Source organism: Acanthochromis polyacanthus, chromosome 8 (assembly GCF_021347895.1).
Source record: "Acanthochromis polyacanthus isolate Apoly-LR-REF ecotype Palm Island chromosome 8, KAUST_Apoly_ChrSc, whole genome shotgun sequence".
Classification (NCBI taxonomy): Eukaryota; Metazoa; Chordata; class Actinopteri; family Pomacentridae; genus Acanthochromis; species Acanthochromis polyacanthus.
In genome coordinates this window covers 40,621,188-40,648,263 of record NC_067120.1, presented here as the reverse complement: position 1 = coordinate 40,648,263, position 27,076 = coordinate 40,621,188, and the positions used below count along the sequence as shown (strand labels likewise).

The following is a 27,076-nucleotide window of genomic DNA, read 5'->3' as shown; positions in this document are numbered from 1 at the left end:
CTCGAGCCTTATGGAGGGTAACTAGACCCACCCTGGCAGAGAATTAAATTCGTTGCCATGGGTTGTCTAGCACGGCTAGGCTAGCAGTTCTTGTATTTGAAAATCCAAACAACAGAACAATTTAGTGACTTCCTGTTGATCTGAAAGCAACTGAACATGTTGACTCAGAGGTCAAAATGAAGAAACTTCTCAAAATCTGCAGCACCTTTCTGACTGGGTCAGTCTTTGTCTGAAAGCACACCAACTGCCATCATTTCCCCTCACCCTGACCAGTCAAGGCAGATGTCTGCCCTCCCTGAGCCTGGTTCTCACAGAGGTTTCTTACTGACAAAAGGGAGCTTTTTTCTTCTGTTGGCAGGTTTCAGAGGGAATCGCTGGATCATTTCAGGCCATGGAGGTGACATCTTTTTGCATGTTTGTGGCTCGTTGGTCTAGGGGTATGATTCTCACTTCGGGTGTGAGAGGTCCCGGGTTCAAATCCCGGACGAGCCCTGCTTGTTGGAAAGTGGTGACTTTTGAACAACCTACAGCGTGTGATTGATGAGCTTCTAAGAGGATCTAAGGAGCAATGTAGTCTTTTCCTGCATTACTTCCTGTTTATCTGAAACCAACTGAACATGTTGGCCTTGAAGTCAAATTGAACAAACTTCTCACTTCTCAGAAGCTGCAACGTCGTTCTGACTGGATCAGTCTTAGTCTGAAATCACACCAACTGCCGTCCTTTTCCGTCAAGGCAGGTGGTTGGTTCTGCTAGACATTTCTTACTGGTAAAAGGAAGTTTTTTTCTTCTGTCAAAGGAATCATTGGATCTATGTCATCAGCTGGAACCATTTCCATCTGTGGAGATAAAATCTACTCCTTCTAACATAGCTCATTGGTCTAGGGGTATGATACTCACTTTGGGTGTGAGAGGTCCCGGGTTCAAATCCCGGATGAGCCCTGTTTGTTAGAAAGCGGTGACTCTTCAACAAGTGATTGATGAGCTGGTAAGAAGACTGTAAATCCAAGAAACAGAACAATTTAGTCTCCTCTGCATGATTTCCTGTTGATCTGAAAGCATTGACCCTGAAGTCAAATTGAACAAACTTCTCAGAAGCTGCAACTCCTTCTGGCCTGGGTCAGACTTAGACTGAAATCACATCAACTACCATCCTCACCCTGAACAGTCGAAGTAGACGTCTGCCCTCCCTGATCCTGGTTCTGACAGAGGTTTTAACTGGTACAATACAGTTTTTCTTCTGATGCCAAGTCTCAAAGGGAATCTCTGGATCATTTCAGGCCGTGGAGGTGAAATCTTTCTCTGCATTGGAGGCTCATTGGTCTCGGGGTATGATTCTCACTTCGTGTGTGACAGGTCCTGGGTTCAAATCCTGGCTGAGCCCTGGACTGTCTTGAAAAGGAGTTGATTCAAATGCAAAAGACACAGCTGTTGGTAGAGGAGAGTTCTAGCAATGAGTGTCAAAAGAAATCCTTATTTGTTAGTTTTTTTCTATAATACAATATTATAAGGTTTTTACTGTATGTTGTAAAATGGTGCAAGAAAAATGAAACTGAGCTGAACTAAACATAGCTGGATAAGTTAACAAGGTTTACAACAAGCTATTTTTAACTATTATAACCAAATTGTTCTGTTATTTCTATTACAAATACACCTAAAGCAGTGAACAACACGCTAAAGCTTGTTTTATGTTTACCGCTTCCGTGAGGAAAAATTGTGTAATTTTCACAGCCACGCCCCCCCCCAGCAGCCTTTCCTGCGGAAAATTTCCACTCCGCACACCTCCACATTTTTCTAACCAAAGCGGATGGAGATGCACGAATAAAGCATGGCAGAGGACCAGGACCTACTAGCTGAAGTCTGGAAATACGTGCACTTATAAGATCCATCACACAGAGGTCACCGTGGTAACCGGGTTATGAACTATTCATGTGTGAAATTACAACTAACTACTGAAATGCAGCTATTTGTTAAAATGCTATGTAAGTGGTGTAATGGAAAAGGTCTTCTTCTCTAGTTTGGTACTATAGTAGACCAGGTAGACCTGTGTTTGCGATACACTGCCCCCTGCAGTTTGGGAGCAGACGCCGCACATGGTCTCTCATTTACGCACGGCTCGTTTGTGCAGAAAGTAAAACCCAATAGTAGAAAAACCCAGCAGAAGTAGAACCCAGCAGAAGTAAAACCCAGCAGAAGTAGAACCCAGTAGAAGTACAACCCAGCAGAAGTAGAACCCAGTAGAAGTAAAACCCAGTAGAAGTACAACCCAGTAGAAGTAGAACCCAGTAGAAGTAGAACCCAGGAGAAGTAAAACCCAGTAGAAGTACAACCCAGTAGAAGTAGAACCCAGTAGAAGTAGAACCCAGGAGAAGTAGAACCCAGCAGAAGTAAAAACCCAGTAGAAGTAAAACCCAGTACAAGTAGAACCCAGTAGAAGTAGAACCCAGTAGAAGTAAAAACCCAGTAGAAGTAAAACCCAGTACAAGTAGAACCCAGTAGAAGTAGAACCCAGTAGAAGTAAAAACCCAGTAGAAGTAAAAACCCAGTAGAAGTAAAAACCCAGTAGAAGTAGAACCCAGTAGAAGTAGAACCCAGCAGAAGTAGAACCCAGCAGAAGTAAAAACCCAGTAGAAGTAAAACCCAGTAGAAGTAGAACCCAGTAGAAGTAGAACCCAGTAGAAGTAGAACCCAGCAGAAGTAGAACCCAGGAGAAGTAAAACCCAGTAGAAGTAAAAACCCAGTAGAAGTAAAACCCAGTACAAGTAGAACCCAGTAGAAGTAGAACCCAGTAGAAGTAAAAACCCAGTAGAAGTAAAAACCCAGTAGAAGTAAAAACCCAGTAGAAGTACAACCCAGTAGAAGTAGAACCCAGTAGAAGTAGAACCCAGCAGAAGTAGAACCCAGCAGAAGTAAAAACCCAGTAGAAGTAAAAACCCAGTAGAAGTACAACCCAGCAGAAGTAGAACCCAGTAGAAGTAGAACCCAGTAGAAGTAAAAACCCAGTAGAAGTAGAACCCAGCAGAAGTAGAACCCAGGAGAAGTAAAACCCAGTAGAAGTAGAACCCAGTAGAAGTAAAAACCCAGTAGAAGTAGAACCCAGTAGAAGTAGAACCCAGCAGAAGTAAAAACCCAGTAGAAGTAGAACCCAGTAGAAGTAGAACCCAGTAGAAGTAAAAACCCAGTAGAAGTAGAACCCAGTAGAAGTAGAACCCAGTAGAAGTAAAAACCCAGTAGAAGTAGAACCCAGTAGAAGTAGAACCCAGTAGAACCCAGCCTTAACGGTGAAACTCCTTCATGCTGTGCTGCTTCAGGGTCAGTGAAGGTCATCTACAGGTGAGTCTGAGTGTCATGATGCTGTTCACATCTTAAACAGAAACTCAAACACACTTTAACATGAACAGCAGGTCTGAAAATACAACATGAAGCCCGATACTTTCAGCAATATTTCAAAAAATGTTGAATCCCTTTGAGGACGTTTCACACAGGACTCCTGGGTAAATGGACCGGTGTACTTCCTGGCACAGCGGTGGCGTTTAATCGTCCGTGTCGGGTTTAACAGTTGGTGTAATGAGTCTTGTTCGACTCGTTCCTTCAGGCTTTTCCTACAAGGTCACATATAAAAGCGGCGCTGCAGCCAGGCTTCGTTCATTCTGCTGGAACCCAGCATTGCTCCATCAGCCTGACCGGTGGACTGATCAGAAGACGTGGATGGAGCTCCCGGTGGGCAGCGACGGCGTCCACCTGTCCACCTACAGGACACCTGGAGGGCTGGAGGATTCTGGTTTCTACCGACATTACGGCGATAAATCAGACGCTTTGACCGGCTACGAGACTCTGGACGCTCCGCCGCACTATGACTTCTACGCCAACACCGAGGTTTGGGGTCGACGGCGGCGGTTCAGACCGTCTCTGTACCAGCTGCACGCCAAGCCAGAGGTGACCACACGCCAATGTTTCACTTTAAATAGGAAGGAAACACAGAAATGCTAGTTTAACAAGTCAATGTCCAAAAGAAAGGTGCACACGAAGGGAAAGGCCTTTACCTGGAGGCTTAGTTGAAGTTTTGTAAAGTTTTGTTGATTTTAAAGTAAAATGGTAGCTTTCTATTAAACTAAAAAAAGATGCATTAGTGATTCTAAGGGGAGAGTTACAATCACAAATAAGTAATTTGGGACCATTTTTGAGTCGTTTTGGGAAGATTTTTATCATTTCTGTCAACGTTTTTGTAATTCTGGACACATTTTTCGCAATTTTGGATGATTTTCAAGTCATTTTAGAGTAATTTTGGATGATTTTTAAAGCATGTTGGACAAATTCAGGGTCATTCTGCACATCTTCAGTCATTCTGGATGATTTTATTCATTTATTCACATTCTGACTGATTCTGGATCGTTTTCCAGACATTTTAGACAATTTCAAGTCATTCTGAACAAATTACATCTAATTCTTAATAATTTTCCAGTCATTGGGACACATTTTCAATCACTTTTGAAAAAAAATGTCAAGCATCTTGGACAAATGTACCGTTCTGTATTTTTTATGATGATTATTTTGGATGATTTTTGAGTAATTTTGGACAATTTTAGTGATATTTTGAACAAATTTTCATCATTTTAGACCATTTCCAGGAATTTTTCAGTAATTCTGGATCATTTTCAGGTCATTTTGAATCATTCTGGATCATTTCTGAAGCATCTTTGTCAGTAAGGGTTTGAAGAGGATGGTCTGACCCACTTCCTGTAGATTCTGAGAAAAATGTGTTCAAAGTTTAGTGTTTTCCAGCACGGTCTGACATTCCACTGGAACGCTGTGTCTGGGTTCAGGGTTAGACCACTCTGACACTAAAATAAAACTATTTAAATTAATTATGAAAATACTCGGCGGTTAATTGAACAGTTGACAACTACTGAGTTAATCACAGCGGCTCTGATGTTTATTTCTGGGAATGAGGAGCTTTAAAGCAGCTTCTAAAGCATTCTGAGTTAAACTGACGTCCAGCGGTTTGGTTTAGCTCGACCAGGACGACTGCAGACCCCCCATGTACGAGGAGACCACCGGACCGACCGAGTCCTCCGGCGATGAAGAGGAAACGACGGAGCCTCCTCCTGAGCCGACCCGGTTCGGCTGGGTTCAGGGAGTCATGGTGGGTGGAGGTCAAACAAGCACTACACTCACTATCACACATTCTGAGGGTTTTAACTGTGGAGGCCGTTGGAGTCCAGAGAACTCCTCGTCATGTTAAAGAACCGGTTACAGACGATCTGAGTTTTGAGACATGGAGAACAATCCTGCTGGAATATTTACCATATTTACCTACCCTCCTGTTGTCCTCATTTACAGGCTCCAAACATACTGTTTCCTTGTCTGAAAAAAATCCAAAAATTCCACAAAAAAATCCCTAAATTTCTGGAAATGTGCAAATAACTTCAGGAAGAAAATTTAAAAAAAATTCCTTCAAAGTTTCCCTTAAAAGTTTTATTCGCTGGATTTTGGTTGATTTTTTAAAATGTTTTTCAGAAACATTTTAAACTTTTTTTTCCCACCAAAAAAATTTTCAAAAATTTCCCAAAGATGTTAAACATGTGGAAATTTTCACTGTGAATTTTTTTGTTCCACATTTTCAAACTTTAAAATTGCAAAACCTTCAAGAAGAAAATTCCAATAATTTCTTAAAAGTTTACCTTAAAAGTCTTACTTAAAAAATGATCCCACAAATTTGGCAAGAAAATTCTTTTATGTTTAGAAACTGATTCAAATTTTTCAAAAAAAAATCCTAAAAATATATAAAAGTACATTTTCCCCCACATTTACAGACTTTAAATTTGCAAAACCTTCAGGAAGAAAATTCCAATAATTCCTTAAAAGTTTCCCTTAACAGTTTTATTTTAAAAAATCCTCCAAATTTGGCAAGAAAATTCTTCTAAATAGTTTCCAAAAAATGAGTAAAAGTCTTCCAAAAAATCCTAAAAATGTCTTAAATGATTCCATTTATATCAATAAAATTTCTAATATTTTCTTTAAGAACATTCACATAAAAATCAACCAAAATCCAGCAAAATTCGCTGGATTTTGGTTGATTTTTATGTGAATGTTCTTCAGAAACATTTTTTTTAACATTTCTTTCTCTTCACCAAAAATTTCCCAAAAATGTGGAAATTTTCACTGTGAAAATATATTTTTTTTCACACTTTCAAACTTTAAAACACGTCAGTTTGACCCTGAGGACGATATGAGGGTTAAACAAATAAAATAAAATAAAATGTGGGAAAAATTTAAAGAAGATAGAAAAAGACAAAGAACTTTTTTTGTTAAATATGTGGAAATGTTTGAATAAAACCCCCTGATAGACTCGCTGTCTGCAGATCCGCTGCATGCTGAACATCTGGGGGGTGATTCTGTACCTGAGGCTGCCGTGGATCACAGCTCAGGCTGGAGTCGGTACGCTCAACAAACCTCCTTCATCTTCATCTTCATCCACTGTACATCCCTTTAATCATCGTTTCTTCAGCGCGATCTTCTGTCCTTCAGGTCTGACCTGGGTCATCATCCTCCTGTCCTCCTGTATTACTGGGATCACTGGTTTGTCCACGTCAGCCATCGCCACCAACGGCAAAGTCAAAGGAGGTTTGTCAAACTGCATGCTTTTATTTTGAAGTTTTGGTCACAATCTGCACCATCTCAGATTTGATTTCTTTCTTTACGGACCCAAAACTGAGTTCTATGAAACATAATTATCATGTATTTTCAGAGATGGGATTGTTTTTTCCATAAATTTGGACATTTTTGAGGATTTTATGACATGATTCGAGAAAATTTTGGGCACATTTAGGAGAAGTTTGAGTTCTTTTAGAATGATTTTCCATCATTTTATTTTTTTTTACGGAGCCCCTCTCATGACATGGTAAAAAAATAAATAAATTGTGGCCACGATATAGCTATAATGTGCGCACGAAATACTACTTTGTTCCCACGAAGAGACAGCATCTTACAAATCCATGCTGCACAGACTAAAGGACAATACAGAAGATGGGACCACCTCCTGGGACTGCTTTTGGGCTCACATAAGAATGGACCAAGACACGGTGCAGACCCCATCAGTATCAGGACCTCCTGTATGACTGCATCACAATAACACTGCATTATTCCAGTGTTCTGTTTGTTTATTTCTCTCTCTGATTGGATGCCCTGTCTGTTTATACATCTTTTATCCTGTGTTTGTAATACAAGGGCATAGGTTTGGTCTCAACATTGGTAGGGACGATATAACAGCATAACCTGCATGTACACTTTTTGCTGGGGACGGGACATTAATAAGACCAAACAGATTGGGTGAACGGGGGTCAGGGCTACATTTCTCACGAATATGAACCTAATTTATTGATAAGCTAAATGATCAATGCAAAATAAATCTGTATTGACTTATACTAACTTTCATGTGTATTGGTTCAGGTGATGGTAATTAAATACATTTTAAATAATAAATAAATGCACTAATAGGTATTTGGTTTCAAAAGTGTAAAGTCACAACATGCTCTAGCCTTCTTTCCTTCTAAACCAGAAGAAAAGCAGCAGCATGTGGTTTTTTTTGACTGTCAACACTTTCCTGTGAAACACAGACTGGGACCTCTCTCTCTTAGCAGCTTCTTGCTCACGTTTTTCTGGTTCTATATTTTCCAGCAGAGTTCACTACATTTCTCACAGTTTAATTAACGTTAACAGTAGAAAACACATACAGGAGGACAATTCTCTCTAAGCAGCTTCCTACTCGAGTTTTGCAGGTTAGCAAGTTCACACAGTTTAATGTTATGCTAACTCTGATGCAGGTCAGACTTTCAGTAGCAACATTAGTGGTGTGTTCCCCACGTCCACAACATTGACGTCTTTTTACATTACTTACAGTGTCCTCTGCTGCTGCTGCTGGCCGAAAAAAACTTCTAATATCCCTCCTCTTCGAAGGGGGCGGAGAAGGCGGCATGTTTATTTCTTGTGTATTTCTGTCGGGGCTGTGTGAGTGTGCGTGTGCGTGGGGTGGGGGGGTCACGTCATCAGCCAATCAAACGCACGTTTGATTGGACCGGCACATTCAGCAAGTGAAAAGGGGTAAATGTAAGTCTGAACCTGGTCTGAACATAATGAAAATAATTCACTTAATAATGGTAGGGTCAATTCTATTCTTACAACATAAGACAATCAAAATGACCTATATAACTGAACTCATTATATAATGCAAATAAGGTTGCTTAAAAGTTGGTGGGGACAATTTGACCCTCTTGAAAAGTTGGTAGTGCTATGTCCCTACTGTCCCTATGCAAACCTACGCCCTTGTTGTAATAGTCTGTCTGGCCTGTGCAGTGTATCCCAGTATTCTCTGCTTTTGCTCTGTTTTGTTTCTTCTATCATTATTTTTTTCACCAGATCAGTTTTACGTCCATCCATGTGTCTCAACCTGAAGATAATCCAGATTTCACCAATTTTGGACAATTTTCAAGTAATTCTGGACAGTTTTGGAATAATTTGGGGAAATTTTAAAAGGTTTTTGTCATTTTTTTTGGACAAATTTTAATATTTTGGACAACTTTTGTCATTTTGAACAGTTTTTGAGCCATTTTTAACAAATATTGACAGATTTTGGATGATGTTTGTGCAGTTTTAGTCAAGTTTCATGTAATTTGAACAATTTTTAATAAAAGCACATCTGAGTTCTGATAAAACTGACACCTGATCACTTTTAAATCCATCCCGGTGAGAGCATCCAAAATGACTCAAAAATGATCCAAACTGACTGAAGATTTGCAGAACACAAAATTAGTCTAAAAAAATGACTTGAAAATAATCCAAAATCACAGCAAATTTGTTGGAAATGAAATTAAAATTGCTCAAAAGTGATCCAATGGAGGTTTGCCAAAGTACATGCTTTTATTTTGAAGTCCTGGTCACATTCTGCACCGTCTCAGATTCTCTTTATGGAACCAAAACTAAGTTCTATGAAATATAAAATCTGCTTTTTAGTCCATCTTCAAAGGGTTAATAATTATCTATTAATCCAAATTTGGTCATTTTTGAGTATTTTAAGACATGATTCAAGTCATTTTGAGTTCTTTTGGAGAAGTTACAGTCTTTTTTTTGGACATTTTTGGAGTCATTTTGGACACTTTAAAGCATTTCCAAATTTTTTCCCCCTTTTTTAAAGACCCAAAAATGTGTGTTCTGCTGTGATTCTGTGTTCTCACCTCCTTCATGGCTGTCTGGGTTTTATTTCTAGAGACATTGAACCCTGAAATGGCTGCACATTTCTTTTATCCAAGGGTGCAAATTGGTCTTAAAACATCCAACAGTCTCAAAATTCGGCCCCAATATTTTGCAGAACTCAGTAAACAGCGATTGACCTCTGATTGATCATAAGCTCTCCTCCAGGAGGAACATACTTCCTGATCAGTCGGAGTCTTGGTCCGGAGCTCGGCGGCTCCATCGGTCTGATCTTCGCCTTCGCCAACGCCGTTGCCGTGGCGATGCACACTGTGGGATTCGCCGAGACGGTGACAGACCTCATGAGTGTGAGTGCATTCACCCTAGATACCTGAAAGTAAAAGTTTATAGAAAGTTTTAGAGTAGAGAAGGTTCTATTCTAGAACTTTTGTCAAGAGGCAGGTATACTCTTGAACGTCTACTGTCGGTAGGTCTACTCTAGAACTTTCTCCAGTTGTCAGTAGGTCTACTCTAGAACTTTCTCCAGTTGTCAGTAGGTCTACTCTAGAACTTTCTCCAGTTGTCGGTAGGTCTACTCTAGAACTTTCTCCAGTTGTCGGTAGGTCTACTCTAGAACTTTCTCCAGTTGTCGGTAGGTCTACTCTAGAACTTTCTCCAGGAGACGTTCTTCTTTCCTGCTTCCAGTCTTTTAGTTTAGTCTCACTTAGAACATTCCAGGTCCTTGAAGTCCATAGAGGAGGGTAATGGTTTTATCAGTTTTTAATGGACTTTTCCATCAGTCCAGCAGATAGACATGAAGTTACTTTTCTTCACTTCATAGCTCAGCGTTGATCCTGAAACCAGAAATCTTGATTCTCTTTAAACGGTTCTTTCAGGAACATGGAGCCGTCATGGTGGACAGAACCAACGACATCCGCATCATTGGCGTCGTCACGGTTACGTGTCTGCTGGGGATCTCCATGGCGGGGATGGCCTGGGAGTCCAAGGTTGGTGCTTCTGATACGTTTGTTAAAATCAGGGATGGGATTGGCAAGTTCTGATTCCAGCGGAAAGTTGTTGACGGGGGGGGGGGGGGTGTAATGTGTGCGCAGCGACTTCCAATCGCTGGGCCGTTGACAATTGTCGTTAACAAGCTATCGTTAACGTCGGTACCATCTCGCGGGAGTATCAGCGACAATAAAGTGTTCAAACTTGAAATTAAATCAGCGGAAATTTTTCAGGGATTCCCATCCCTGGACTCTACACTTCATGGTGATTCGATTACAGGACTGTACATGACTGCTCTCACTGAGTGGCAGCTAGCATTCAGCGCGGTGGATATTAGCAGCCGTTCGATATGACGACTCGCCGACCATAAACATACCTCACCCCCCAAAAAAATTTTCTCCTCGAATTTAGACGATTCACAAGAATGACCCTGGGAATGACAAAATCTGCGGAATTCCGCGGATCCGCGGAAAATTCTCATCCCTGTAAAATGTCGGTAAAAGATTAGCTGTGTTCCAAAAGAAGGCCTGAAAGCAAAGAACAAAGCTCCAGAAGCAGCAGCTGTTTGAAATATACAGAAAACTCAAACTGATTAATCGATGATGAGAATAGTTTGTGATTAGTTGTTCTGTTAGGTGCTCTACACTTCAGATCTTTATTTACCAACGTCTGAAGAACCAGGAGCCATGTTTAAAACCAGCTCTTTCTCCTTCACAGGCCCAGATCCTGTTCTTCCTGGTCATTATGGTGTCGTTTGTTAATTACATCGTTGGAACCATCATCCCTGCTTCACCAGAGAAACAGTCCAAAGGGTTCTTCAGCTACAGAGGTAGGGACTGTCCTTCATGAGAGGTTTTCTTCTGGCATTGTTCCAGGATAATCACCGTTTCTCCTCCAACAGCTGATATCTTCGCTGCCAACTTCGTCCCCGGCTGGAGAGGACCTGAAGGCAGCTTCTTTGGGATGTTCTCCATCTTCTTCCCCTCGGCCACTGGGATCCTGGCAGGAGCCAACATCTCCGGAGACCTGAAGGTGGTTTACAGGAAGCAGTGAGGTCAAAGATTTACCTGGTGAATCATCAGAAACCAGAACCACATCCAGGGAACCAGTGATTGTTTGTAGGACTCTAAACTGTTCACACCAGGGAACATCCCATAATACTGAAGATCACAGCTGGTTATATATAATCATGCTGCCCAACTTTGTCCAAAAAGATCCAAAAATTGACTCAAAAAATGCTGAAATTGAGCAAAACAGCTAAAAAAAAATCAACCAAATGACTGAAAATCTGTTCAAAAATAATTACAAAACACAAGTTTTCTTAGCGACTCAAAAAGTCTCTCAAATTATATAAAATTTGTCCAAAATGACAAAAAACCTGAATTGATTTCCTCAATCCGGTTTTGAATGGCATGGAAATTATCCAGAATCACTCCAATATGACCCTGGATGGCCTTAAATGTGGTCAGGATGACTAAAGATTTGTTTAGAACGACACAAAATATTAAAAATTACTCAAAAATTATGAAGTCTTTTTCAAAATTTGTCAGACTCACAAACTTTAGTCCATAACAACCCCCAAAAAAATGCCCAAATTCACCAAAAGAGCTTAAAATTTACCAAAAATTACTCCAGATTTGTTCAAAATTACCTAAAAAATGTCCAAAATGACTTCAAATTTGTTCAAAATTATTTAAAAAATGTTCAAGATGACTCAAAATGTGTTCAAAATTACCTAAAAATGTCCAAAATGATTCAAAAAAATTTGTTCAAAATGGCCTAAAAATGTCTAAAATGACTTAAAATGCGTTTAAAATTTGACCAAAATCAATCAAAAATTGTTCAAAATTGCTTAAAAATTGCCCAAAATAACTCAAAATTTTTTTATTTTTTTTTAATGGCTCCAGCTGCAAACTGCACTAAAACCGACCATTAAATCCTGATTTTCAGCATATAAACCTCACACACACACACGCACATTAATCTGTTTTATCATGCAGTATTTATGAGTAAACTGTGGTCTAATGTTAAATGTGTTCTCCGTCTCAGAACCCCACGGTGGCGATCCCCAGAGGAACCCTCATGGCCATTTTCTGGACTACGGTTTCCTACCTCATCATCTCAGCCACCATCGGTACCAAAACATGACCATAAAACACGGTTTTACACTTTTCACTGAAGCGTTATGGTTCAAAAACCGATTCCTTCAGAATAACGTTTGTATAAAAGTCCTGGGCGACACGGTGGCTCAGTGGTTAACGCTGTATCCTCACAGATGGAAGTCCCCGCTTTGAATCTGGGTCAGTTTTTAACCAGAACAGTTTTTAATTTTTTTTAAAAAGTGATCAAATAACATGATTTCATTTGCACAAAAATCTTCCTAAATTTTTCAAATATTTTTAAAAACAGTTCAAAAAGACAAAATGTCCAAAATGACACTAAACTGTCCCAAAATTAGTAAAAATTTGTCCAAAAAAAATGACCCAAAAAATGTAAAAAAAAAAAAAAAAAAAAAAAAATGTTCAAAAGGACCTGAAATGTTTGTCTAAAATGACTCAAAAATGACCCATAATTCCAGAAAATGACTTCAGAATGACAAGAAATTGGTCCTAAGTGACTCGAAAATGATCCTAAAGACACAAAAATGATATAAAATTGTCACGCAATCAGGACCGGACTCGAGCAGAGAACCACCACCAAGGCCAAGATGCAGTTTTAAAAAAGGTTTATTGTAGGAGGATTTAGAGGGATCTGACGGCAGGGGAAGCCGGAGACTGTCAGGGAAGAATGAGGAGGGGTGTCAGGTGGGCAACGTTCTCACTGGGGAGTCGGCGGCTGTTGGTTCGAGGAGGGGAGGCAGAGTGCGGCGCCGGTTGGTTTTAGACCCCCGGTGGCTGGAGTTGGCAAGGAGTGAGGGTTTGGCTGTAGACTGGAGAATTCAGACGGTGACAGATGAGCCTGGAGAATGACTGGGTCCAGGAGGGAGAACCAAGGAAAAGCAGCTTGTAGGAGTCCGAGCAGCGGGTTCTGGAGAAACAGGATTAACAAAAACTCATCCCAGCAGCAGAGCAAAAAGGCAGGAGGATAAACTGACATGTAGTCAAGTCTAACGATCTGACGAAGTGTTGCTGGAAGAGCCGGAGTCTTTATGGTCGGTGGGTAATTAGGAGAATGCTTGTCAGCTGCTCAGACTCTGCCGGAGGTGACTGATTACCTGATCAGATTCAGCTGCTGCTCGTCAGCTCTGCTGACAGGAGAGGGAGAAAAGGCATGAAGAGAGTTAAAGCATTTAAAGTTGCAGAGTATGAGGGAAGGGTCCGGACATAAAATGACGAGAAAAGATCCAAGTTGACGTAAGACTTGTTGAAAATGACCAGAAGCTTGTCCAAAATGAGTCAGAATTCACCCAAAAATGATCCAAACTGACTGAAGATTTACAGAAAGACACAAAATTAGTCCACGATGTTTCAAAAATGACAGAAAATGACTCAAAATTTGAGCAAAACGACACAAAAAAGATCCAAAATTACAGGAAACTCGTTGAAAATGAAATGAAAACTGTCTTTGCTTGAAAATTATTCGGTTTCAGAGGAAATGATGTGATTCAGAACAAATGTGTTTTTTTAATAATAAATTGATCAAATTACATGAAACTTGACTAAAATTACACAAACGGCCCAAATTTCTTTATATTTGTCAAAAATGTCTCAAACTGTTCAAAATGCTTAAAGATGTCCAAAGGGACACTAAACTGACCCAGAATTATTAAAGGTTGTCCAAAAAATGACAAAAACCTTCCAAAATGACTCAGTATTTCCCCAAATTTTTCCAAAAATGTTCAAAAGGACCTGAAATTTTGCAGTCAAGTGTTAGGAAAAAACAAATCCCCGTTTGTAGAAATACAAGGCTGGAGATTAAAAAATAAAATGATCGTTTACAATAATTAAAATGATGACTTTTTCTTTTGAATATTATAATACATGATATGTGAATATTATATTCTTTGCAAATTTACTTTAATATAATGTGTTCCAGGAGCCTGTGTGGTCAGGTTTAGAGCATGTACTGATTTTGTTTTTATTTATTTTATTTTATTTTATTTTATTTTATTTTATTTTATTTTATTTTATATATGTATTCCAGGAGCCTGTGTGCTCAGGTCTGTATTATGTATTTATTTTTATTTAATTTATTTTATTTTGTATATTTATTCCAGGGGCCTGTGTGGTCAGGGATGCAGCATATATTTAATTTATTTTATTTTGTATATTTATTCCAGGAGCCTGTGTGCTCAGGGATGCAGCATATATTTAATTTATTTTATTTTGTATATTTATTCCAGGGGCCTGTGTGCTCAGGGATGCGTCTGGTTTATTAAATGACTCTCTTTCTTCCTCGTCTGCTGACTGCGTTGGTTTATCCTGTAACTACGGCTGGGACTTTACCGAGTGTATAAACAATAGAAGCTGCTCGTATGGAATCAGTAACTACTACCAGGTAACACAAACACTCTTTCTTTACATCTCAGAAAGGTTTGTCTGACTGAAACACAGAATTAATTCCTTTATAAAGCAGCAGGAGCATTTAAATATCCTGAAATAAACAAACTGTGTCTGAGGCGATTCAAATGTCCGTTTGATAAATACAGCGTTGTTTATAGCTAAAGATGATCTTTTTATTATAATTTCAGTTGAGTTTTGGGGGGAAAACTACGCTTTAGACTGTTCTTCCAGAGGGTTTAAACTTTATTCTGCTGCCAGATGAACCTCCAGTTCATTAAAATCATATTTCTGTGTCCAGACGATGAGTTTGGTTTCTGGATTTGCTCCTTTAATAACCGCTGGGATCTTTGGAGCGACTCTGTCCTCGGCGTTGGCCTGTCTGGTGTCTGCACCCAAAGTCTTCCAGGTTCTCACTTTTATACTTCCTGTTTCTGTTTTACTTTGATACTTCCTGTTTCTATTTTACTTTGATACTTCCTGTTTCTGTTTTACTTTGATGCTTCCTGTTTCTGTGTTTTTAAATTAATTCGACTTGTTTAATTCCACCAGATCTCAGATGTTTTTTATAAATCAAATTACATGAAATTTGTCTAAAATTACACAAAAATCCTAATTTTTCTATATTTATCAAAGCTGTTGAAAATGTCCAAAATGAAACTAGACTGTCCCAAAATTATTCAAATGTGTCTAAAAAATGACAAAAAACTTACAAAGTAACCCAGGAGTTCCCAAAGTTATTGAAAAAAATGTTCAAAAGGGCCTGAAATTTTGTCCTAAATGACTTGAAATGATCCAGACAGACTGAAGATTTGCAGAATGACACAAAATTTGTCCACGGTGCTTCAAAAATAATCCAAAGTTATTTCAAAGGTGTCCCAAATGACTTGAAAATGATCCAAAATTACAGGGAAATTTGCTGAATGACATGAGAATTGTCAGAAATAACAAATCCTGCCTAACGTGATTTCAGATGGTACAAAATGACTCAAAAGTTACTAAAAAGTGACCCAAAGTGACTGAAAATGTGTTGAGAGTGAAATGAAAATTATTACAAATGAGTAAAAACCAGCAAAATAACACTACGATTTTCCACAGTGACTCAAAATGTGTCCCAAATGACTCAAAAGTGATGCATAATTTCAGAAAATGTGTTCAGAATGACACGAAATTTGTCCGAAAAGACACAAAAATGATCCAAAATGATGAGAAACGATCCCAGTTGACATAAAACTTGTTGAAAATGACCCGAAAATTGACCAAAATGAGTCAGAATTCACTCAGAATTACCTAAAAATTATCCAAACTGACTGAAGATTGGATTTAATTTAAAATTTTATTTTATTTTGTTTATTTTCATGGACCTATTGTGGTCAGGTTTGCAGCTTTAATTAAATTAAATTTAAGTTAATTTTACTCTGTATTTGTTTAAGGCTCCTGTGTGGTCAGGTTTGCAGCATGTATTTAATTTAATGTACTTGTGTTTCTCCTCCAGTGTCCTGTGTCAGGACAGACTCTACCCTCTGATCGGATTCTTCGGTAAAGGCTACGGTAAAAACAAGGAACCAATCAGAGGCTACCTGCTCGCTTACATCATCGCCGTCTGCTTCATTCTGATTGGTTGAGAATTTAAAGTATGTAAAACTCTGCAGAAACTAAATGAAATGGTTTCATATACTGCTGACTTTTCTTTCCTCCTCCCAGCCGAGCTGAACACCATCGCTCCCATCATCTCCAACTTCTTCCTCTGCTCCTATTCTCTGATCAACTTCAGCTGCTTCCACGCCTCCGTCACCAACTCACAGGTCAGACGCTACACCTGCAGTTTAAACACAGACGTTCATTGAACACCACAGCTGCAGGAAAAACACAGGAAACGTTGTTGAATCATTTTGGTTTAACTTCAACATCACGTTAGCTAAAAAAAAAATGACAGAATGATGCTGAAATAACACAAAAATGGTAAAGGAATACTAAACAACAGAAAAATGACAAAACGATGCTAAAATAACAAAAATGACACAAAAATGACAAAATGACGCCAAAGCAACACAAAAAGAAACAAGAATGACACAAAAGCGTGCTAAAATACCACAACGATGCTTAAATAACACAAAAATGACACAGACACAAAAAAGCGTGGTCTGTATAAATATGTTCATGTATGTTCAAGTTGTATCTAATTTTAGTAATAATGGATTAGATTTACATAGTGCTTTTCTGGCCACTCAAAGCGCTTCACAATGGATCCATCATTCATTCACACATTCTCACTCTGGTGGTGGTAAGCTACATTTGTAGCCACAGCTGCCCTGGGGCAGACTGATGGAAGCGGGGCTGTTAATCCACGCCTACGGCCCCTCTGACCACCACCAACATTCACACACCAGTGTGAGAGCAGCACTGGAGGTAAGAAGGGTTAAGGACACAACAGCACATGACTAGGACAGAGCAGGAATCGAACCACCAACCCTTTGAGCATTGGACGACCCGCTCTACCACCTGAGCCACAGCCGCCCCTTAAAATATGTCTATAAGTGCTCACATTGTATGTATAAATGTACATATGTGTTGTAAGTATCATGTGTGTTCAGGGTGGCGTCCCAGCTTCAGGTTCTGCTGGCTCTCTGGATTAATACATATTTATACGTGTTTATATTGTATTAATGTGTATATAAATGTGTTATATCGTTCTATATTATTCAGGGTGGCGTCCCAGCTTCAGGTTCTACAGCTGCTGGCTCTCTCTGCTTGGAGCCGTCTGCTGTGTCGTCATCATGTTCCTGTTGACCTGGTGGGCGGCGCTCATCGCTTTTGGAGTGGTGGTCTTCCTGCTGGGATACACGCTGTACAAGAAGCCAGGTAAACACACAGTACCATGCACTACCTCCATCCATCCATCATCTGTCCACCAATCCATCCATCCATCATCCATCCATCCATCATCCATCCAACCATCCATCCATCCATCCTTCCCTCCATCCATCCACCCTCCTCCTGCTGTGTCCAGATGTGAACTGGGGCTCGTCGGTCCAGGCCGGCTCCTACAGCTTTGCCCTGAACCAGTGTGTGGGCCTCAACAGCGTGGAGGATCACGTCAAGAACTACAGGTCAGAGGGCATTCTGAAATGGCTATCAAAAATGACACAGAAGAGTAGTAAAAGAACACAAAAATGACAAAATAATGCTTAAATACCTAAAAAAAGATGGTATATTCCCATTTCAAAGCTATTTTTTATGCTTTATTCAGTAAAATTCAGTTCAAGTCATTTTCAGACAGATTTAATAGTTTTGTTGTTGTCTGGAGGTGAAGGAGCAGATAAAAACATGAGACTAACCCAGACCAGGTGATTTATTCTGAAAGACCAGTTCATCCCTTTGTGTTCCAGGCCTCAGTGTTTGGTTCTGATCGGTTCATTGTTGTTTTGTTTTTGTTCTGATTGGTTCATTGTTTTGTTCCAGGCCTCAGTGTTTGTTCTGATCGGTTCATTGTGTTTGTGTGTTTGGTTCTGATTGGTTCATTGTTTTGTTCCAGGCCTCAGTGTTTGGTTCTGATCGGTTCATTGTTTTTGTGTGTTTGGGTTCTGATTGTTCATTGTTTTTGTGTGTTTGGTTCTGATTGGTTCATTGTTTTGTTCCAGGCCCAGTGTTTGGTTCTGATTGTTCATTGTTTTTGTTCCAGGCCTCAGTGTTTTGGGTTCTGATCGGTTCATTGTTTTTTGTTCAGGCCTCAGTGTTTGTTCTGATCGGTTCATTGTTTTTGTTCAGGCCTCAGTGTTTGGTTCTGATCGGTTCATTGTTTTTGTTCCAGCCTCAGTTGTTTGGTTCTGATCGTTCATTGTGTTTGTTTCAGGCCTCAGTGTTTGGTTCTGACCGGACCTCCCAGCCGTCGACCCGTTCTGGTCGACCTCGTCAGCTGTTTGACCAAACGTCTGAGCCTCATGATGTGTGGAAACGTCGTCACTGGGGTCAAAACACTCCAAACACACACTTAACCAGATTTAATGTGAGAATAAAGCTGCTGATTTTTGCAGATGTTTACCCCAGAAAGGATCTAACATTCCACTGATACCTTTATAAATAATCCTTATTTTATGCTGTGAACATTCTGAGGGACAATTCTGAGAAGAAGTTGTTGTGAAAATTTAATGATTTAAGGCGGACCTGACCAGTTAAACCAGTATTTTTTTCTCATTATTTGTTTTTATTATCGAGTAAATATCACAATAAAAATAAACATTTAGGATGCTTTCCCAAAACTGTAAAATAACATTAACGATGAATAACTTCACTTTTTTCCCATATTTCGACATTCAAAGCCACAATCTTGTTGACCCGTCCCATCCCACCCCGACCTCCTCCCTGCACGTTACTGGCTTTTAGTTTTCGACTCCTCATCATCAGGATTATTTAATCTCTTGTTCAATTTTATAGATTCTGAATTAGAGACATGATGAGGAAATTTCAGGTCCTCATCTTTAATATTTTCTCAGACGTTGTTGCAGAAACAGATTTAATGTGAGAATAAACCTCCAGAAAATGGGTGGATGGCGATAAAAGAAAAAGATCTCATGAATGATTTCATATCTGAACCTAAACTTCACAGATTCTGGTTTAAATCTGCAGTTATGGACAGAAAAAGCTGCGAAAGTGAGCAGAGCTGCAGGAGAACCCTGCTTGGCCTTCTGGTCTGTCCAGGGAGAACCGGAGCTTTCATGTTCTGCTGTTTGTCCGTGTGTCCTCAGGCGTCTTCGTGGTCCGTCTGAGCTGCAGGAAGCTAACAGCAGCCGCCACGTCTTCCTGCTGAAACCCAGGGAAGGTCAGAGCTTCGTACGAGGAGTTGTAGCTAGCAGACCTGAGATCAGGAGTCAACGTTCTGTGCAGGTCTGACAGACACCATGGCCAGTTTGTTTGTTTGTTTCCTTCTTTTTTTTTCTTCTTTTTTCTTCTTCTTTCCTTCTTTTCCTTTTCTTTCCTTCTTTTCCTTCTTCTTTCCTTCTTTTTCCTTCTTTCTTCTTTCTTTCTTCTTTTTCCTCTCCTTCTTCTTCTTTCCTTCCTTCTTCTTTCTTCTTCCTTCCTTCTTTCCTTCTTTCTTTTTTCCTTCTTCCTTCTATTCTTTCCTTCTTCTTCCTTATTTCTTTCTTCCTTCCTTATTTCTTACATTCCTTCCTTCTTTCCTTCCTGCTTTCTTCTTTTGTCCTTCTTCCTTCCTTATTTCTTCCTTCTTTTTCCTTTTTCTTTCTTCTTCTTTCCTTCTTCCTTCTTCTTCCTTATTTTCTTCTCTTCTTCCTTCCTTCTTCCTTCTCTTTCCTTCCTTCTTTTTCCTTCTTTCCTTCTTCCTTCTTTCTTCTTCCTTCTCTTCTTCCTTTTTCCTTCTTTTTTCCTTCTTTTTCCTTCTTTCCTCTTTTCTTCCTTCCTTCTTTTCCTTCTTCTTTCTTCTTCCTTCCTTATTTCTTTCTTCCTTTCTTCCTTTTCTTCCTTTTCTTCTTTCCTTCCTTTTTCCTTCTTTCCTTATTTTTACCTTCTTTCTTCCTTCCTTCCTTCCTCTGATCTTCTCCTTGCTGTCTTCCAGGGTTCAGGTTTGGGTCGTATGAAGCCCAACGTTGTTCTGATGGGTTTTAAGAGCGACTGGTCCACATCGTCACCTGAAGCTGCTCACAGCTACATAGGAATCCTGCAGTTCAGCCTCTTTATCAACGTTTCCTGCAGCGTGGAGTCGGTTTAAAGCAGAATATTTATTTTATTTGTCCTTCTCTGCCCTCCAGCGACGCTTTCGACCTGCAGTTTGGTGTTTGTGTCCTCAGAATGAGAGAAGGATTCGACATTTCTCCTCCGCATCGATCACACGGTGAGAGAGGAATTAGTTTACTTCAGCAGTAAAATCTGAGAAAATGTGTCAAACCTGAGGAGAATGGCTCTGAACTGACCACATGACTCGTGTTTCTCTGAATGTGTTTGAAAATTCTCCAAAAAGATTTAAAATTTGCCAAAAGTGAATTAAAATCTGTCCAAAGCTGCTCAATTTGTCCCAAAATGACTTAAAATTTGTCATAAATGACTCCAAATGGTCTTCATTGACCGTGTTTGTTCCTCCAGTGAATCCTGGTTTTGAGGCTTTCTCGGAGTCCAGAGAACATCTCAGCTCCGTCCTGCATCCAGACCAGCGCCACCTGTAGGTACCAGACATCAGGAACCATCTGAGCTGGAGATCCTGGGTCCTGAGTCTGTCTTCTGTGTTTTCAGCTTCTGTCTGCCGTCGGACCAGACCTCAGCTGGGCTCAGTGTTTCCAGAAGAAACAAGGAAAGAAGACCATCGACGTCTACTGGCTGTCTACGACGGAGGTTCGGTCCTGGTCCCTTCTTCTGTCACTGTTGTCTCTTATTAGCTTCAGGTTCTCCTGTCTGTCTACCTCCAGAACTTCAGGTTCTCCATCTCTATCTATCTCCAGAACTTCAGGTTCTCCATGTCTGTTTCTGCCTCCAGGTCTGACCTGCTGCTGCCCTACCTGCTGACCAGGAGGAGGCGCTGGTCCAGCTGTAAGTGCGAGTGTTTGTTGGAGGAGAACTGGACCGAAAGGAGGAGCAGAGGCAGGAGTAAGAACCTGAAGACCTGTTCATAACACGAATCTGTAGCTGGTTTGTTTTTAGCCGTTAGCTGGTTTGTTTTTAGCCGTTAGCAGTCCGTTATGCTTGATACTCCAACAGAGGAAACGTTTCTCCAGGAGAACATTTAGTGAAGTTCATGTTTGTTTCTGGATTGTGTTTGAACTCCTGAGATTCTGTCAAAATTTCCAGACTTCACTCGTTTTGTGTTTCCAGAGTTGTGGCTCTGACAAGAAGTTCCGTCTGGGTTTCCATGAGGTGGAGGTTCTTCCAGACGTCCACAGAACCCTCAGCCTGAGAGGTGACTTCACGGAGGTTTAATCCTGAGCTGCTAACTTCCTGTTAGGTTCAGAAATAATGTTCATTATCCAGAAATGCATGAACCAAAAGTAAAACATCAATTAATATCTCATTATTAACTCCATTAGGAATCATTTCTATCAGTGTTTAGTTCAGTTCTTTAATTATCTCAGATCAACGGTTCATCAGAGGTTAGAACATAAATAAATATATTTATAATAAATAAATAAATAAAAACGTTATGCAGACGAGTTAGTGCTGAGAGCGAACAGACAAGAAAACTTAAAACCAGAGAATCCATAATTAGTACAGAGACAAAAACAATCAGTTAAATGAGGACAAGTCTCTGGGCTTTGTCTCGTTTTTTGTCTAATTCTTTTCATTCTGTTAATTTTTAAATTTTTTTTTTTCTAATTCTTTGTTTAATTTTTCTCATTTTTGTCTCATTTTTCTTATTTTTCTCATTTTTCAAATTTTTTGTCTCATTTTTCTTATTGTTTGTCTTGTTTTTTCTCATTTTTGTCTCATTTTTGTCTTGGGGTGAAGGGTTTATTCAGGCAACTGGACTTAATCTTGTGGGTAGAGTCTGCATCAACCAATCTTGTGATCAGTTGCCTGAACTAAATCTTTCACCTTAAAGGCATTATGGAGGGTTTTTTTTTGTTTGTTTAATTTGTCTGATTCACATAAAATGAATATACTGACCTTTAGTGGACTTGTATCTATGGTTTCTAAAAAAATAAGATTAAAAAAAATAACTGTGGACATGGCAGGACTGAAAACATCAGCCAATCAATGCGCTCGGACCGAGGCGTTTGGTTTGCTCCCTTTCCTGTCAATCAAAATCTTCCGGCTCAGGCCTAGTTACGTAGATTACGTACGCCTTGGACTTACGTGTTTGTGTATGTGTTGCTTTGGTATAGCTTCGTAGTTAGCTGGAGACTTGTTTTGCTCATCTTTTTTACATAATGGCAGATAAAGATCCAGGGGGACCCAGCCGTAAAGAAAGTCATTTTTTGAGGTCAGAGAAAATAAAAGACGACTGGATGGCGAGAATGCAAAAACAAAAGTGATTATTGGCGAGTCATTTGGGCGATGGCGTCAGCTCAAGCAACAAATGGACCTAAAGACAGATGCCTTGGTTGCTAAATTCCTTCTGGACAGGTAAAATGTATTATTGATTATTGATTATACTGCGGCTGTAGGCAACTTCACGAGTCCTATGCAAGTTTCTGGAGGGGGGCGTTTCTTCGTAATGTTAGAGGGGGGAGGTTAGAGGGGGTGAGGGAGAGGTTGTATGTGCGCATGCTACGTTCATAGTGGTAGGAAATTAAATCTCCTCTAATGCCTTTAAGATGACCTGGATGACTGAGAACCTTCAGACATTTTTGTCTTATTTTTCTCATTTTTGTCAATTTTTCTTATTTTTTTTGTCTTGTTTTTCTCATTTTATGTCTCATTTTTGTCTTGTTTTTCTTATTTTTTGTCTCTTTGTGGTCGCTTTCTGAAACTTTTATTACAGCTTATGAACAGAAAACAATTTAATTTATCGTCCATAAACTCAAGTTTAGCAAAAAAAAAAAAGCCAAAGTAAACTCCAGATTAATCTCATTTTACTTAGTTTTTTATGTTAAACTTTAGGTTTTTGATTCTGTCTGAAAACCGGAGACGTTTTAGTGAAGGTTCATCAGTAAATCCATCAGTCAGTTGAACTGAAAGTAAACTTTATTTAAAACGCTGTTTGTGAACCAGAAACCTGTGAAATGAAGCATTTATATGTTGATTACATTTAAGCTGAGCAGAAGAAGTTTCATACTGAAAAAAGCTCTTTTTAGATGTTTTTTATTTAAAATGGAACATGCTGACCGGCTAGCCTAGCCATGCTACACCCATGTTTCTGAAGGCACAAGGGTCTAGGGAAGCTCGACAGGGAGGGAGTCGGGCTAAAAGGTTGTCTATCAAATCCCTCTGCAGCATTGGGTAGGTATACAACCAATCAGTGCAACGAATAGGCTGATGTAGTTCCGAGAGCACCAGCGGATTGTGGCTAAGTCCCATTAGCTTCCCAACCAGCGGAGCCAACTGGTATATTAAGGATTTGCCATATCCCGTCGGCATAAGTCCAAATACGTCTTTCTTCTCAATGAAACACTTCAGTGCCGTCCTTTGTTTATCTTTCAGGTTGAATTTTAGCTTCAAATCTTTAAGGGCTGTGGCCAAAGCCGAGTCCAAAGATAACTGTTTATTGTGCGCCGGTTGTTTCTGTCAGAATCGTCACGCCTCTGTCGTCACTTAGTTACGCCCGCCTTCTGACTCTACACTTCATGGTGATTGGTCCGGCCAGTTTTAGGAGCATCCAGCCTCGAGCCTTATGGAGGGTAACTAGACCCTCCCTGGCAGAGAATTAATTGCCGTGGGTTGTCTAGCGCGGCTAGGCTACTGACCGGCTGCATTCAGACAGGATCTCCTGGTTCTGAGATGTTGGATCTTGAAGCTAAACCAGCTCCTGCTTGGTTAACTCTCTGTCCAGCGTCCGGCGGTTCGAGGACCTGATCGGACCCTTCAGGGTGGATCCGGACCCCAAACAGGATCCTGGTTGTGGGCTGGGGAGGCAGCAGGAGGAGCCCTGGAGGATCAGCCAGCAGGACGTGGAGAGGAACCAGGCCAAGGTCTGAGAGCAGCTAAAGAAGCTAAAAGAACCAGAAACGTGGTCTCTGTTGTGGTTTTAACCCTGTGTGTGCTCAGACTCTCCGACAGATCCGACTCAACGAGGTTCTGAAGGACTATTCCAGAGACGCCGCTCTGATCGTCATGTGAGATTTTTTTTCTTCTTCTGCTGGGTTTTTATAGATAAATATAAATAGGTAACAGGAACAGTTTCTGCTCAAACAACTGTCAAACTCTGCATATTAAAATAATGTCTGTGAAATTTTAGATTCATTCAACAAATACTAAAAATGTAGATTCTTTTTACAATAAACAGATCCAGTGTTCAGACACCTGGATAGATTTAAAACTGTTTTACTTCCATCCAGGTGAGAACCAGAATGATTTTAAAATTCTCCTTAAAGACTCTAAAATGATCCCAAAGACACAAAAATGATCCAAAATGATGAGAAAGATCCAAGCTGACAAAAAAATTGCTGAAAAATGACCTAAACTGATTAAAAATGATCCAATTTCTGAGTCAACAGTTGAAGAAAACTGTAGAAAAAAAAGGTTCTGACCAGAAACCAGATCCAGAGTTCAGACTGAGACACCTGGATGGGTTTAAACTGATCTGGGTCAGTTTCTACCACAACTCACATGTGTTTGTTGTTTTTTAGTATTATTATTATCGTATATTGGTCAAATTACATGAAACTTGGATAAAATTACACAAAAATCGTCCCAAATTTTTCCATATTTGTCAAAATGTTTCAAAAACTGTTTAAAATGACATTTTTCATTTTTCAACTCGACTATAATCAGAGTTTATTGAATTTATTTGTTTGATTTTCCAGATTTTGAATCAATATCATGATGAATAATAACGTCAGTGATGTATTTTAGAGACTAGAAAATAGTAAAATGTTCTCATTTTTGTTAATAACCAGTAAAACAAGAAGTTTTACCAAACTTGGACCGCCCGGCGACAAAGATGACCCCTGTGACCTTGAAAATGAGGCCAAGGTCACCAAATGCAAACGTGACCTGTGTCTTATTATGGTAGACCTGTGTACCAAATATGGTGAGGCTACATCAATATTTTATGGAGTTATCGCACGGAAACCAAAGTGTTACAGACAAACAAGCAACCAACCAACCAACCAAGACCATGCAGCTCAAAGCAATACCTTCCGGAAAATGATGATTGCTGGGCGGTAATAACAGAATAAAAGGATTAAAAACAGCATAAATCTAAACTCTACTGTCCACACATAAACTGATTCTATTTCTGCTGCGTTTAAATCAGGAAACGTGTGAACACTGTAAACACAGTGGTCATTTCACTCTCCCTCCTCCTGAACAGCACCATGCCGGTGGGGAGGACAGGTGTGTGTCCCAGCATGCTCTACCTGGCCTGGCTCGACTTCCTGTCACGTGACCTGAGGCCTCCCGTCCTATTGGTCCGAGGAAACCAGGAGAACGTTCTCACCTTCTACTGCCAGTGAGAGCTGCAACACTTCTTTAACAAACAGCGTAGAAGTTTGACCTTTAACGGCTCTAAACTTCATCCAGTCACAGCGTTGGACAGAAACTAGCAGCAGGAATGATTGATTTATCGATCTGAAGACACAGTTAGAACGTCAGGAAACACTTTGAACGTCTTTTCCACGCGTCAGTCCAGAGCTGGAGGACGTTTTCCATCCCATAATTCACGTAGAAAATGCTAAAACATCGGTAGTGTGTAAATGTTCTTGTCCTGAGACCAGATCTAAAAACTGTGAGAAAAGAATTTGACAATATTTTTAAATCCCAAATAAGTCTGGAGTTCCCCGAACATCTTATTTTTCTCTGATCCACCTGATGACCAAACTGGATCTCTGATAAAACAGTTTTGGTTCATTTTACTAAATTTATGGATATTTCACTAATTTAATGGTTAACTTGATTAAATTTATGGATAATTTCATTAAAGTTATGGTTAATTTGGCTACATTTATGGATAATTTTACCAAATTTATATTTATTTAACTAAATTTATAATTAATTTGACTAAATTTATGGTTAATTTTAGTATATTTATGGATCATTTGATTAAATGTGTAGATAATTTGACTACATATATGATTAAGTTCACTAAATTTTTGGATAATTTGGCTAAATTTATTAATTTTCCTAAATTTATCGTTACTTTGACCAAACTTATGGATAATGATAAATATTAAGACAGATGGAACAGAACGATAAATAAGTGACGATGAGCTTCTGTTAGTTTAGATTGATTTTATTTTGCATTATTCATTTTTTTACATCACAATAAATGAAGAAACCTGAGGATCTATAGAAATGACCTGTAATGTCTGAATAACCAGAGAATGAAGCAGCAAAATGATTTATGATCAATATAATATCATAATTATCTGTTTTCAGTCATCAATGTAGAATCTGAATCATTTATGCTTTTCTCTTTTTTTATATAAAATTTAGTTTAATTATTCAGCCTTAAACAGTCAACATTAGGTGGAAATAAATGATTGTCTTTAATCTAAATGCTGATTCTGACCAATGAAATATATTTAAATAGAATAAACACCATCAGCTCTTCTTCTAATTGTCTGAATCATTTGGATTTTAATAAAGCAAAGTAAACATGAAGCTAATTTAATTTTCTGTATTTTTCTTTATAATGACTTTGTGACATTCTGTCTCAGTAGAAAATTGTTTTCTGTATGAAAAATTAATAAAAACGAGATTTACTGATCTGGTGTCCATTTTTTTCAGAACTCAGATGTATTTTTATTAAAAACTGGTCAAATTACATAGAAATTGTCCCAAA

At 39.4% G+C, this 27,076-nt stretch overlaps 1 protein-coding gene and 2 non-coding genes across 3 annotated transcripts; all 3 read left to right on the top strand.

Annotated features, from left to right (window-relative positions):
* The first annotated feature begins 420 nt into the window (after positions 1-420).
* On the top strand, positions 421-492 carry trnap-cgg (transfer RNA proline (anticodon CGG)). Its single transcript has one exon. It is a non-coding gene; the product is annotated as a tRNA-Pro (tRNA).
* A 376-nt stretch (positions 493-868) lies between these two features.
* trnap-ugg (transfer RNA proline (anticodon UGG)) lies at positions 869-940 on the top strand. The gene has a single exon. It is a non-coding gene; the product is annotated as a tRNA-Pro (tRNA).
* Positions 941-3,706: 2,766 nt separating this feature from the next.
* Positions 3,707-27,001, top strand: slc12a3 (solute carrier family 12 member 3). Its single transcript, XM_051952601.1, is given in 31 exon segments — positions 3,707-3,934; positions 5,019-5,141; positions 6,361-6,436; positions 6,527-6,622; positions 9,413-9,552; positions 10,081-10,191; positions 10,910-11,021; positions 11,094-11,224; positions 12,242-12,326; positions 14,535-14,689; positions 14,993-15,100; positions 16,188-16,311; positions 16,396-16,494; positions 17,395-17,553; positions 17,702-17,801; positions 18,545-18,659; positions 19,459-19,539; positions 19,541-19,568; positions 20,256-20,370; positions 20,457-20,539; positions 20,788-20,818; positions 20,820-20,856; positions 20,935-21,020; positions 21,176-21,231; positions 21,234-21,285; positions 21,511-21,521; positions 21,524-21,577; positions 21,580-21,595; positions 24,125-24,263; positions 24,340-24,407; positions 25,607-27,001. Coding segments are annotated over 31 exon segments (2,961 nt in total). The 3' UTR covers positions 25,749-27,001.
* Positions 27,002-27,076: the final 75 nt, after the last annotated feature.